The 13,600-nt window shown below is 38.3% G+C and overlaps 1 protein-coding gene across 2 annotated transcripts; it reads left to right on the forward strand.

Annotated features, from left to right (window-relative positions):
- The first annotated feature begins 6,412 nt into the window (after positions 1-6,412).
- Positions 6,413-9,945, forward strand: tnip2 (TNFAIP3 interacting protein 2). Of its 2 annotated transcripts, none has more exons than XM_079338420.1 (6): positions 6,413-7,138; positions 7,560-7,862; positions 7,978-8,067; positions 8,187-8,450; positions 8,599-8,715; positions 8,835-9,945. In XM_079338420.1, exons 1-6 carry the CDS (start codon positions 6,821-6,823, stop codon positions 9,111-9,113), a joined length of 1,371 nt encoding a protein of 456 aa, XP_079194546.1. In that variant the 5' UTR covers positions 6,413-6,820; the 3' UTR covers positions 9,114-9,945. The 2 variants fall into 2 exon arrangements, with proteins under 2 accessions (XP_079194546.1, XP_079194545.1); XM_079338419.1 differs by having other exon boundaries at positions 6,414-7,138; positions 8,832-9,945.
- Positions 9,946-13,600: the final 3,655 nt, after the last annotated feature.

The raw sequence follows: 13,600 nt of genomic DNA on the forward strand, positions 1-13,600 counted from the left end.
GCTGAAATGAATTAGGGTACCTGAAATCAGTTCAGAACCTTATGCCTCCATCCTTTGGTATGGGTAGAACTGGTTTACAACACCCGCTCTTTAAAACCTCGAACCCCAGGGACAGCATCAGGTCAACCTCCCTCCTCAGTGAGGCCAGCAGCCGCTCAGGGAACTTAACTTTTACACCTCATCTTTGCACCTTCTCTCACAACAATGTTATGCTCAACAATATTTGTTCCAGGGATTTTCGTGGAAAACTTCTGAATTACAGATAGATCTTACCTGAAGCAGTTTGCCATCTGAGATCATGGTCTACCAGGCCACTAGAGAGTTAAGTATTGCTCATCCACTTCTATCACCAGGTAGGAACACCAGGAGTTTCTGTCCTGGTCGAAGGTTCTCGGCCTGGCTGACTTGTCATAACAAGACTTGTTGCTGCTGGGCGTCCGCCATGTGCGATTGGGCCAGCACGTCCATTTTCTCCAGCCGCTCTCTCATCTGGATGACACAGAACACAACGTTAACAGATCCACCCTCCCCTTGCCTCCCTCCCAGGTCTCTCTTAACAGTGCAAATGGGCCTCAAACTTCGTGTCCATACAAAAGAAGAGGATTGTGGTACTTACCTGCATGCAAAGAGGTAGAGCAGCCATTGATTCCAGTCTGTACCAGTGTTGTTTACAAACTTGGTCTGGTTAAAGTACTCAGTTAGCCTATCTGTTGAAGGATGATCTAGTGTGATCCTGAGTCTCCTGATGCCAAGTAACTGGTACACCTGTTTCAGCAGAATAGACATAAATTCCTCTTTAAGCCTCAAAATGATGCAGTTGGCTTGGATCACTGTCAGGCTGAAATTGAAGCTCCCATGGTCTCACCCTAAGGATCTCAAACAGGTTTCTGACAACGGCCTCAGCAATTCCCCTTTTTCAGTTCACCCATTTTCTGAGAGAAAAAAGGACACACAAATGTTGTGCACAAATATAAGTCAATAAATGCATCACACATACTTGTGGCCAAAAGTGAGGGGTAAATATGATGGCCAAAATGTTTGGAAGGTGCAGTGAAGGAAAAAAAAAAAAAAACCAAAAAAACCTTTTACTTCAACTTCAAAATGTAAACATAAAAACGCTTACTATCATTGCTAAAAGGTTAAAAAGTTTTGTATTCAATGATAGCTTAATGATTTTAATGGTTAGCTAACTACAAGATACAGCTCGCTAACATTAGCTTGTCAATGTTACTGTAGCCATTTAGTTCACGTCAATAAACAAGGCCTTTCAAAGTACATATTCTCCACAAATATAATATATGTAGTTCAGATAATTCACTTTATTTCATTAAATTAGACTGTATTTTGCTTGCCATGTAATAAAAGCAAATGTATAAAAGCATGAATGTAATCACATACACAAACATGTAATTCATTGTTTTATTAAATAATTGCTATTTTATTTCTACAAAATAACATAAAACATAAATTAAGGCAAATTCAGCCACAAGAAATGGTAATAATAATAAAGTAATAATAATCAACTTTTTTTCTTTAAAATCCCAAAACAGCACAATAGGCTCAGCCGGCAGAGATTATTTGGAGGAACACAAACAGAGTTCTCTGTGTCCATAAACTGTGTTTTGCTGAAAATTCATGTTCTGTCCCAAAGAATCAGTAAGTGAAGTGACTGTTAAACTTCAACAGTAGTTGGCTCTCAAGGTTCTTGCAGTGAAGCTGTGATCTTTCAGCAGTCAACAAGAGACCTGCATGACTAAAGAGTCTCTCACAGGCTGCAGATGCTGGAAGACTTGTGTTGACTTTGAGTGACAGTTTCTTGATTTGAGGAAAAGAGTGTAAGACATCCATACCTCCTTTGGACGGACATGAAAAGTGCCTCTCCAGCTCTCCCGTTTCTGATTTTCCTGCCCTCATGGATGCAAAAAAGTCATCTTCATCAGACTGACTGCTGTTTGTTTGATAAACTGTTGAAACAGCTCTGATCCACTCCAGCTCCAAACTCCATCTACCTCAGAGGCTCCCCAGCCTCCTCTTATGTAGGAGCTGGAACCAACCATAAGGGTGTGGAAATCAGTTCACTCTCAGGTGAGTATTATCGGTTCTACAAACAATACAAACTATCTGCAATAAAGCTAAAGCATGTCAAAATACATTTCAGTTAAGTAAATACTGATACTAAAATACTAAAACTGCCTTTTAAATAACATTTTTAATCTCAACAATCTAAACATCCCTACACTTCTACCACACATGGCACCTTCCACTTGACACCCCTCCCCCATTAATTATATGAACCCAAGGCTGGGTTCAGCTCTGTTTGACACTTCCTGGTTGAAAGAGAATAGTGCATTCTGTAGAGCAGCAGGTGACTGACAAAATATATTTGATGTGTAACAATAAATAAAATATTTTGATGTACAATAGTCAATGTGTAATGCGCATCAACCTGAGTCCCCAAAAGCTCAACATGTAAACTAGTCTAATATAGGTGTTCTGTCCTGTTTAAACGTTGCAATTACTATGTACATTTGTAATGTGGTTAGCCTTTTGTCATTCTGTTAGCATGGAGCTGCAGCATTTCTTAGAAGTATGAGCATGTACTTAAGTGACTGTGTAGTGTTAGCATTAGCCTGGGTGTTTTGTTTCATACATTTCTTCTGAGCTTGTGATGTAGCATAGCATAGCATGTTGCTTAGCTTGAGCATTAGCCTTGTTGCTATGTTTAATGTAATGCAACTGAGGTAGCATAGCATGTAGCATAACATTAGGATGTAGCATAGCATTAGCAACAACTAAGTATTATTTTTTTATATAATTTGCAGTACGTCAGCATTTATCATTTAATCGTTTGTATTTTTTTTAGGAGTGGGATTTTAACAAATTTATTAGACTTAGACTAAACTTTATTGATCCTTTGGGATGACTCCCTCAGGAAATTTAAGAAGAATGTTCAAGAATGTACAAATGTACAAGAATTAATTACAAGAAAATGTAATGTGTATGCTCAAGATAGCAACATGTGATCCAACTTTCCAACTGCTGTGCAGAAAAATGTTTTCGAACAAGATCCAACAGCTTTATGAAAGCTGAGAAGCAAGTAAAATTACGTGCATTGCATTCATTCACCAAAATCCATATAGATTGAAAAGTGTTGCTTTTTCGGGCAAATATTGTGATACACTTAAAATGCGAATTATTTCAATTAATTAATTAGAAAGCCCTGAGTTAGTCAGTTTTTGTTTTTTTAATCAAGTCCCACACCTAATTGTTTTATATCAAGTTTACTGTGTCTCTGACTCTCTGGATTACTTTGCTTGCTAATTTCGTTTTGTAATGTAGCATCATAGATTGTAAATATTATGCGCAGCATACACCCACAAGTTGTCATTAACATTAATTATAAAATAACTCTCCAACCTTTGTCAACCAAATGAAATTGTTGAGTTAAATCATCCCCACTTTTATTATGTCTTGTGACCAGACCATAGGTGCTGAATTCAAAAGCAGAAAAAAAGGTGTAACAAGAAAAAGTAACAGGAAGTGTCAAATAAAAACTGGCTAATTCTATTGAGTTGGATTCATAAAAAATTATCTTAATTTCGAATTACATAAATATTATATTTAATGCAACCAAAATACTATCTCAAACATTTTTGTTTGAAAGTTACTTAAATAATTGCCACAAAATCAAGGACACCTTGATATTGAATTCATTTTATCAGATATATTAAGTTAAATGTACATGACTACAGAATCATTTATTACAGTAGAACTTTTTTTCTTGTGTGGGTCCTGGGTTGGGTTTTAGATACAATTAGGAGGGGCTTCAAAGCAAAAAGGTTTGGAATCACTGCCCTAATACAGAGCAGGCCTTTACGATTCATATATTACCCCCCCAAAATGTGAATTAAATATTAGCTGTTGAATAACCGTAATCCTCATGATAGTAATCATAGTGCTCATTTGTTGTATGTGGGTAAATCTAAGAAAACTGTGAAAACTGCCATCTAAAAAAACAACTTAAAAACAGCATAAATGTTACGCTTTTTAGTTTTGATCTATGACATAAAGGACTGATCATCCAAACTGTTACAACTACATTTGTAGATCTATTTACCAACCTCTGTTGTCAGGAGGTAATGCACTCAAATGTTTCAACCTTGTTTATCCTCATATTACATTTCTGGAATGGCATGACACAACTAGTAAAGAGAAAAAAAATGTTGAGTAGTGTCCTGAAAGTATTGTAGGTGGTAGCTTAAAACGTGCAGGCTTTCATTACATTTTACTGTGGGTACTTTGCTGCTGTCTTGTGAATTGCATCTTATTGGTCTACATATACCCCCAATCTCTCACATCTCAACCACAAAGCACTGACTCAGAGCACTCACAATAGTTCAGGACCCCTCTCACCCACTCAGTCCACTGTATCTTGTCTGCCATCTGCAGGTCAGAAATACAGATCTCTGACCTGGAGAAGGGCACACTTTAAAAAGAGCTTTGCTCCACCTGCTATTAAAGCTCTTAATGAGTGTCTATTGTCTATGTGTTTCTTCCTGTTTATATTTTTTCCTGCATGCTATGTTATCATGTACTACCTGTGCACCAACCAGGAAAAGCTGTGACATGAAATTTCCCCCTTACGATATCATAAAACATTGAATTACAAGCTATTGTAACTGTGTCTTCAAAAATGTATTTGATCACTTTCATTGCCACACCTATTCCAACATTTTTACACACTTCCCTCTTCATTCATGTGACTTCTGATTGTCACATGACTGATTTGTGACCTCAATGACTCACCTGCACAGCCCTTTTCATCCTCACTCTGTTTGAACCAGAATTGCCCGGGACTCTCCAGGACAATAAACTAATGAGGTCTCTTGGACGACTAAAGTGTTTCTCTCAACAGTCTACACCTACAGTCTAGACATTAGTTTCATTTTGATCTGAGTAGTAGTCCAGGGTCCCACCTCAAAGAGAAGAGATTAGGTTTCAAATGGTGTGTTTACGAATATTGTATTATACTTCTGCAAATGGCTGTATAGATTTGTAAATTTATATATTATGAATTCAAAAGTCAGAGAAAAGAGTAGCTTTGGATAGATACACAAGTTTCTAAATATTTTTGGACTGTTTTCAGATGTATAGCTAATATGATAATGTATTTCTACACTTTAGAAACTACACCATATGCTTATATAATCTCTGTACCCTGCCTAACATTCCTTTTAAAATAAGACTAACACTGCAATTTTAATGTGCATTGTGAAATACATTTTCTTAAGAAATATTATGCAGTACACTTACCCATGTTTTTCAAACACAAATGGGTCTCCAGTAAAGCAATTATGAGAAAAAGATTTCCTTTTCAGAAAATATTTGCTCAAACAGGCTGTTTGGAGATTTTCCCTTTGTGACATCAAAAAGGACAGAAACCCCTCACCCAGTTGGTTGAAAATCTTCAACAAGAAACCACAGACATTTTGGGGGGAGCTCAGAGATTTATCTAAATGTGTCTAAAGGATAGTAGCCTATAACCTAATATAGGGCCTAACATGGGATTAGTGGGTCAGTTATTTTCTGCTATTTTCCCATAAGGACGATGGTTATTGTGTTGCCAGTTTAACTTGTGAAATTGAACCACAAGCAACAGTTGCTACAGTGTGATATCATTGAGGAAACATTACAAAAAGAGTGTTGGCCTAAGTGAGAACAGAAGTAGCATAAAGCGGTCACAGTTACTGTATACAGAGCTACCTTTAAATAGGCTATTACTGTGGGTCCTACATGTGTAATTTGTTACAGTAACGGATGCAGTCCCTTTCCCAACTTTTCGGAAGGTAGAAACGTCCCCAGTGATCATTCATGCATGAATCACTGTGACATGCAAGCCTACATTTACACACTCACCGGTATGACCGTAACTGCGCAATCCTGGCTGTTACATTACTGGAGAGACATTATGATGCCTTCACGGCTATGGGAAATATCAATTATCTTAATTTTCCGACACTTCAGAATAATTTTATGTGTCGTTTGGGTGTCGCAATGTGTAGAAACCCTGTTAACTACCGTTGGAAAAAAATTGTTTCAATATTTACATTATTATTATTATTAGTGAATGAATAAACAAATTCTACCTGGGACTTCAGCTGATTTGAAGCTGGTTTCTTAAAAGCAGCATGACACTAGAGTAGATAATGTTGGCACCTAACCTAATTGTTACTTTGCACCTTGCGTTAAACGTTTCAATGCTGCACGGATCCCATATCAGAGGACTGATATGCATGGAAAGTTTCCCTCTCCACGAACAATCTTTGTGATCCAATTAAAAAAATCAACCAGCGTCGACTTTATTTAGTATTCACGTGACCAATATTTTTTTAACTGTGCTAAGCAGCAAGGTGCTTCTGACAAATCGCATAGTACCGTAAAATTCCGATGACCGTGAAGGCAGCACGACGACTTACTTTCAGCCGTTTGTTGCTCCCAGTTTAAACTGATTTTGTTTGACTGTATTTAAAATGTCCTGTGCTGTATTTTCTTTACCATTTATGCCAACAAGGCTATATAAAACCCCTTTACCTCCCAAATGACGATCGACTGGTTCAGTTTGACGAATCTCAAAAAAAAAAAAGTCCGCGGGGAAGTTCCCCAGGAAATCCCCAACACCGTCCGGGGATATTATTGTCGACACAAGCTTCAACACAATTGATCTCAGTACATTTCTGTAGTCACAGGGTCTATAAGCAGAAGCGTCAAATGTTGGTTTATTAAAAGACTGAACATTCTTTAAGTTCTACGAAGCCCGGCAATGGATAACATCAGCGTAAACACGGATAACAACATGGTGAAGGACAAAATCCGGAGTTACAGCACGCTCAATACTCTGTATCATGAGACGCGACAGGAAATGGAGCTTTTGAACAAACAGATCTACGTAAAGGACAATATCATTGCAGATTTAAAAGCACGGCTGGGGAGGTATGAACTGATTTACATGAACGTTGGAGATAACGAGTCCATGCACATAGGACCCTCCAAGTCTCTGTTGGACAGCCTGTGCAAAGAAATATGCAAACTGAAACAGAAGAGAAACGATGTGGAGTTCAAGGCATCTCGTCGGGAAGAGGTAAAATACAATAAAAAAACTTTAAATTAAAAGTTGTAAATTGCAAGTGAGTGTTGACTTTAGAGCCCATACCTGCATGGGGAAAAAAGTGGCAAAGAATCATCATAACCTACTTCCTCAAAATAAATAGGCTAATAGACTTTAAAGCCCTTAAATCCTTCTTTAATAATAAGCGTTTGTCACTCTGCTCAAGGTTATTATTTAACCTATATATTCTTATGATTCTGCACTGAAAGAAACGTTTAAATAAATCCTCAGAAATGCTGATATGTGGCTAAAGGTAATTCAACAGAATACTTTTTAGCAGATCTAGCCTAGGCAACAATTAAAGTTGGGTAAATTTTATTGTTTTGATTGCATGTATTAACTGTTTTTGTAAATACACCAAACACACCATGCAACTAATCTGTCTTCCTTTCAGGAGATCCAGCGTCTAACCATGCAGCTTAGAGAGAAGGAGCTGGAATTTGAAAGTGTCAGGTATCAGTCAGGCCACGAGAAGGACCAGGAGATCCAGAGGCTGCGCTGCACCCTTGAGGAGAAGGAGCGGTCGGAGGCGACCAGAGCCGTACTCTGCTCGTCCCTGGCCGAAGAGGCGGACCAGCTGCGTAGCCAGCTCAGAGCAACAGTGAAGGTGTGCGAGGAGCTGCTGGTCAGGCTGGAGAAAGATAAGAATGGGAGAGGAGAGGTGGAGGATGAGACTCAGCAGCAAAAAAATAAGGAGGTGAGTGAGTCTCAGCTGTGTTCAATTGATGTTGTACACTTAATGCTTTCTAGGGGGGACTGGTGCCTTTCACCAGTTTAAAGCCTGTTGTAACTTCTCTTCAACCACTTTACAGATGACACAGTCCTCTGATATGGGATTTAACAACCCCCAAATCCGTCAACTTCAGGAGGAAAATCAAAAGCTAAAGCAGCGTGTTGCATATGTAAGTCCATACCTAGAACACATTTACAGGTTTTTTCTGAATTTTTTTCCCTGTAATCAATCACATGCTACAAAAATAAACATTTGGAGAGACGAGTTAATCTATGTTATATTTTTTAGGTACAAGGTCTGAATACTCAGTGGCAAAAGTATGATTCCAGCAGAGAGGACTACATCAGAGGATTGTGTCAAAGGCTAAAGGAGACCTCTGGGCAGGGCTTGATTCCTGGGATCGGCTCTGCAAGCACAGGGTTGCTTCATCATGAAATTTCCAGACTCAACGACTTACTAGAAGAGAAGATGAATGAGTGTGAGCGGCTTGGGAGAGAAGCAGAGGAGACAAGGAGGCAAGATCGAGAGCGCATCCAGACTCTGGAGCAGCAGGTACGGGCTCCCTGCATCTCTTTCGTTTGCAAAGTACACTCTGGGATTTTATTTGCTAAATGCTTTGTATTGCAGCTTTCTAGCAACTGAAGTGTTTAAATTTTTTTTTATAAAAGATATGTAGAGTAAATGTTTTCTTCCCCTGCAGGTTATTATCTATGCAGAGGACTTTAAGTCTGAGCGTACTGACAGAGAGCGAGCACAGGGCCAGATGGAAGATCTGAAGGAGCAGATTTATCAGTTAAAACGGCAGCTACACAAACAGGTGAGATGCAAGTCCTTACACAAAGATGTACTTTAAGACACTTTCCCTTTCTTTTTTGACTCCTCTACGGGTTGGCTTGTGCAATCCTGACAGTCTTTGTATGTGACTGTCCTCAGCAGGAAGCCAGCAGGGAGAGCAGAGAAGTGGTTCCCATGTGTCGTGTGCACATAGGACACAGGATCTCCTCGAGGCGACACAAGGACTCTTCAGAGGCTTTATTAAGGAGTCCTGCTGAGATGCAGAAACAGCCTGCAGCAGCAGCATCAACAACAGCTAAACCTGCTTGGAGCGAGTGCCCAGGTCTGTCAGAGTTGCAGTGCCCGCGCTGCCTCGCCACATTCAGTGAAAGAGACGCAACAGAGTACCTGAACCATTGTGAGGAGTGTGCCAAACTATAACCAGAACAACACACAATAAGAAAAGACAGATATCTCTCACTGACAGTAACCGAACACTGAAGAGCAGCACTACAAGTCCGAAAATAGCCTGAGTGGAGAGTCTTAGGTCAGAGAGGCTTGACGACAAATGAAACAACTGGGTTGTACAGTTTACTTCACTATGGACAAACATGTTAAACCAAAGTTCCCCTTATGCATGGGAAATGACCTTGTGTGGATTTACTCAGCATGTATTTTTAAAAAGAGAAATTCCCATGTCTGGTTCTTAGTGTTCGCCTGTCGTAATACAGGATGTTATAGTGATTGGGATGTGCATTTTGATGCACCATGTAAAATACCTCAATTTGTCAAATTACAACCTATTGCACTTTCTTACTTTCAGCCAAAAAATAATCGTATGCTCATACGACTAAGAGATCATGATGCATAAGCTTCCAATGTTGGATCCAGACATGTAGTTGACATTTTGCATCTATTATTTTTGGTTGAACTTTGCATTTTTCTGTCCTGTAAATTATATATTCTTATTAACAGATTTAAAATATAAAACTATTATTTTAATATTTATTCTATGCGCATAAAAAATGGAAAGGCATATAATTTTAATAATAATTTTAGTTTGATTTTTTTGTTGCCTTTTACATTAAATGCTGTTTTTTATTGGGGGTGGGGGGGGTCTTTGGTAATAGAAAAAGTGAAATACATTACAACTGGAGACTGTAAAGATCCACTTTTTTTTAAACAGTGTGTAAAGATCCCATCCCAACTGGCAAAATGCTTTTTTTTAAAGTGGAAAATTATTTTTGTAATAAAAAAAAAAACATATCACACACACTTATGGAAGTTATGGTGATTTATATATTATAAATATGTTTCATTATTGCATGTTGTGTTTTACTTTTCATGTCTGGAGCCTGGAGCTGAAACCACAGATCATAGCTTAACCACGAAAATGTTGGCGCTACTTAATCCCTGTGCCTGTCTTTTCAGTGTGTGTTTGTGTGTGTCCATCTCGGTCACGTGTGTGTACTTGTGCGTGTTGGAAAACCCCTTCACTGCATTGCCTGAATGGGCACGCTGTACTGTGACAGCCATATTCCCAGCTGTTGTTTGGCTGAAGCAAAAACACTACAGGGATGTACTGAGAAGACCAGTGAAAGACATTGGCTCAAATTACACCCAACAACCCTTGATAACTGCCTGTGGGTCGGAGATTAAATAGTCTGTAGTCTGACACTGTAAAGTATCATTTTGACACAAACAAACAACCATGTTGATGTTTGTTAAATTAGTTGTCATGGGTCGGTGTAGTAAGCACAGGAATGTGGACATCCCCTGTCTAAAAGGAAGTAGACGTGCAGTTGCAGTACAAAGCAAAGATGAGGCTGCTTAAAAACTGTTCTTTGTGTTAGCGAACACATTCCCCTTTTGCTGCAAAGTTTTACAATACAAAAAATTTGAATCACGAATAATAAATCCTCTTTATAAATGTACTGTCCTCTCTGGTGTTGTTGCCAGAGCCATGCTTGCTAGCTAATATTGGCAAACTGTATAGGATTGTTAAACATTTTGGAAAATAGGCTTTTAAAAAATATTACTTACTTTCTGACAATAAATTAAATGTAAATGCTTTCATGTCATCAGATGTGAAGCTATGAAAAGCCGCTTGTTAACTTAGTTTAAGAAACTAAACAGGACCCTGGAGCCTGGTCCTGTCATGTCTCAGAATTCACCAATTTATTTTGTGGTGTATATACACAACAGGAGGTTACTGACAAATATGAACTTCAAAGGGACGGAGAAAATTGTAACCCCCGAGTACAGCATCTAGCTAGTAAGCATGCTTAACAGTCGATAACAGCTGATATTTGTGGCAAAGACAGAAGAGGGGTACTATAGAGGGCCAAAACTTTATTTTTTCCAAAGTTGCAAACAATCTGAAAAAAATGTGCAATTTATAGAGAATTATTATTTGTGGAAGCTGGAATTAAATTAATTTACTCTGCTTTATTTGAAAAAAATTGTCAAACTCAAAAGTTTTGAAGAAACAGTTTGCATATTGTACTTGAGCCCAAGTCCCCAAGGGCTAAAAAAATAACAGCAAGCAGCATCACATGCTAACTTACTCATCAGCAAACTGGGGATTATAGGCTGTGGCGGACTTTTTACAACACATTTATTTTATTTGCATCACACACCAACCTGGCCTCAGTGAATGTGCCCATAGATTGATTGGTTCCGTTTTGGTTAAAAGGGCAATTTTATTCTCTCATCTATAAACCAACCACATGCAATGGTAGAAAAACACAGAGGCCCATAAAAGGCCACAAGCTGTCTGCAGGGGATTCTCCCCCTCGCTAGCACACCCACTCTTTACAAGAGGGCCTATAAGTGACTGAACTTCCACACACACAAAAGATCTACCCACCTCTTTAAGAGTGGAAAAAGTAGTTCATATATCCCCACCTGAGTGTGGGAATTTTTCTAAGACATTTAAGTATAAGTGAGAAAAATCAGGTGACGATGGTAGACCAGTTCCTGTTAAAGAGGTTTCAAATCATCAGAATGTACTGATGTAGCTATCATTTAGTGACACAAAGAGAAAACAGCCTGACAGTTATCCAGACAAATACAGAAGGGATAGATAGAGCCTTTAATCTTGTGTGTATCCTAAAAGAATGGGAATTTCCCGCCATCACGAGGGAATTCCCAAAAAAGCAGTCAAGTTTATCTGAAAACGGAGTGCTGTCATCTTGCACAGATCATTATAAGTTAACATAATATGGTTCAGGTAGTAGGTAATAAAGCCTGCAGATCCATTCAAGATTTTTGGAAATGGGTTAGGGGTTCAAGGTTTCAGCCATCAAAAACAGGATTTTCTTAGATTATATCTGGGGAAACATGGGGAGATTCCCACATTTACAAGTGTATATGATCCTGAAGCGCTCCAGGCAGTTGACCATGAAAAGATCAACGTTGTTATTACAAGCTACAAAGCAGCTGTGATCCCTTTGAATAATATTTGTGCTCACTCCTGTCATTGTTTGACTGCTCTCAGTGCACCATTGTGTTTTTCTTCACCAAGACAGCTCCTGCAGCAAAGATCAAACCAAGGAAAAGAGGAGTCATACTAGGAGCATATCTCCAATGACCTTTAATTAATAAGTCTATTATTGACTGAAATAAATAAATGAAGTGGCTCTTATCTTTGCATATTTAATAAACACAAATCTGTGTTGTTTTTTTTTAATGTAGCTCAAGGCTCACATTTGTATCTCAGACATCTTGGTCTGGCTTTTTTTTTTTTTTTCACTCGTCTATACGGTAGCGTAGTTTTTGAGGGCATTTGCTGAATTGCGGTAGATCCGATCTTACATCACCTGTGACTGAGAGCGAGCATGCTTTACTCACACAGACCGGCAGTCATTCATACCTGAAATAAATGATGACTCATATCTTCTCGGATGGTGCTCTCAGAAACCAAAACTTTTTGTCATCTGATGTATCAGGTACATTCACCACAATTCTTTCATTCATCAAATTTGTTAGAGGGGATATTTTTCTTGTAAAATCCCACTATTTCTATTTTTTTTAAGAGGAAGCAATTACTGTGATGGGCATAACTGTTCCTCGCTTCCTTTTTGCATCATCTAACATATGATTTAAACATTTCTACGTTGTATTTTAACATTTTTAAAACTATAAATAATTGCTCATACACCTTTGTAGTTTTCTATTTCTTTGTCAGTTTTTCAGCAAACATGTATTATCTAAAATGTGTGGCACATCTATGTGAAGTTAAAAAAAGAAGAAGGTGGAAATAGAATTTCAGCAAGCCATACTTCAAACTAAAACACATGGTCATTCCTTCTTCTCTCAAATTTGACATTACTCCTAAAATTACATATCAAGTAGAGTTTATTTTTAGGTATAACAATGTATGTTATAAAGAGAAGCCCAGCAGTCATTGATAGCATAACCAACATGTCATTTTACCTCTTTTGTAAGTAAACAAACTTCTAAACGAGTACTTAGCAACAGCTTTTACCGCTGCTGTCCTTTTCAGTGAAAGGTACGTCTTAACTATCTACATCTAGATAAACCAAACATGACCTCATTTCACGCTCACACTACCTGAGGGGATGTACTTGATTTCATAACAATGTGAAAATATTTTCCCCTGAAGCTTCATGTGCATAAATGAAATGGGGCTACATGTAAATGCCTTTAGTAGACCCTACCAATTTTTTTTAAAGGAGCTCGGTTAAATCTGAATCTTGGGATCTACATGCCTATGTAACAGTAAATGAATAATGACGGTGAGTTCCCCTAAAGGTATATGATATTCAACTCATTCTGCAACCTTGTGCTTAGCCGCAGATATGCAGAGTAGCCAGTGAGATACAAATTTGGTTGAAATGGAAGTCTTTTCGTCATGTTTAAAAAGGAACCAATTTTTTATTTCGTTCTCACAATGGGAGGACCAA

Source organism: Symphodus melops (assembly GCF_947650265.1).
Source record: "Symphodus melops genome assembly, chromosome: 2".
In the NCBI taxonomy this organism is placed as follows: Eukaryota; Metazoa; Chordata; class Actinopteri; order Labriformes; family Labridae; genus Symphodus; species Symphodus melops.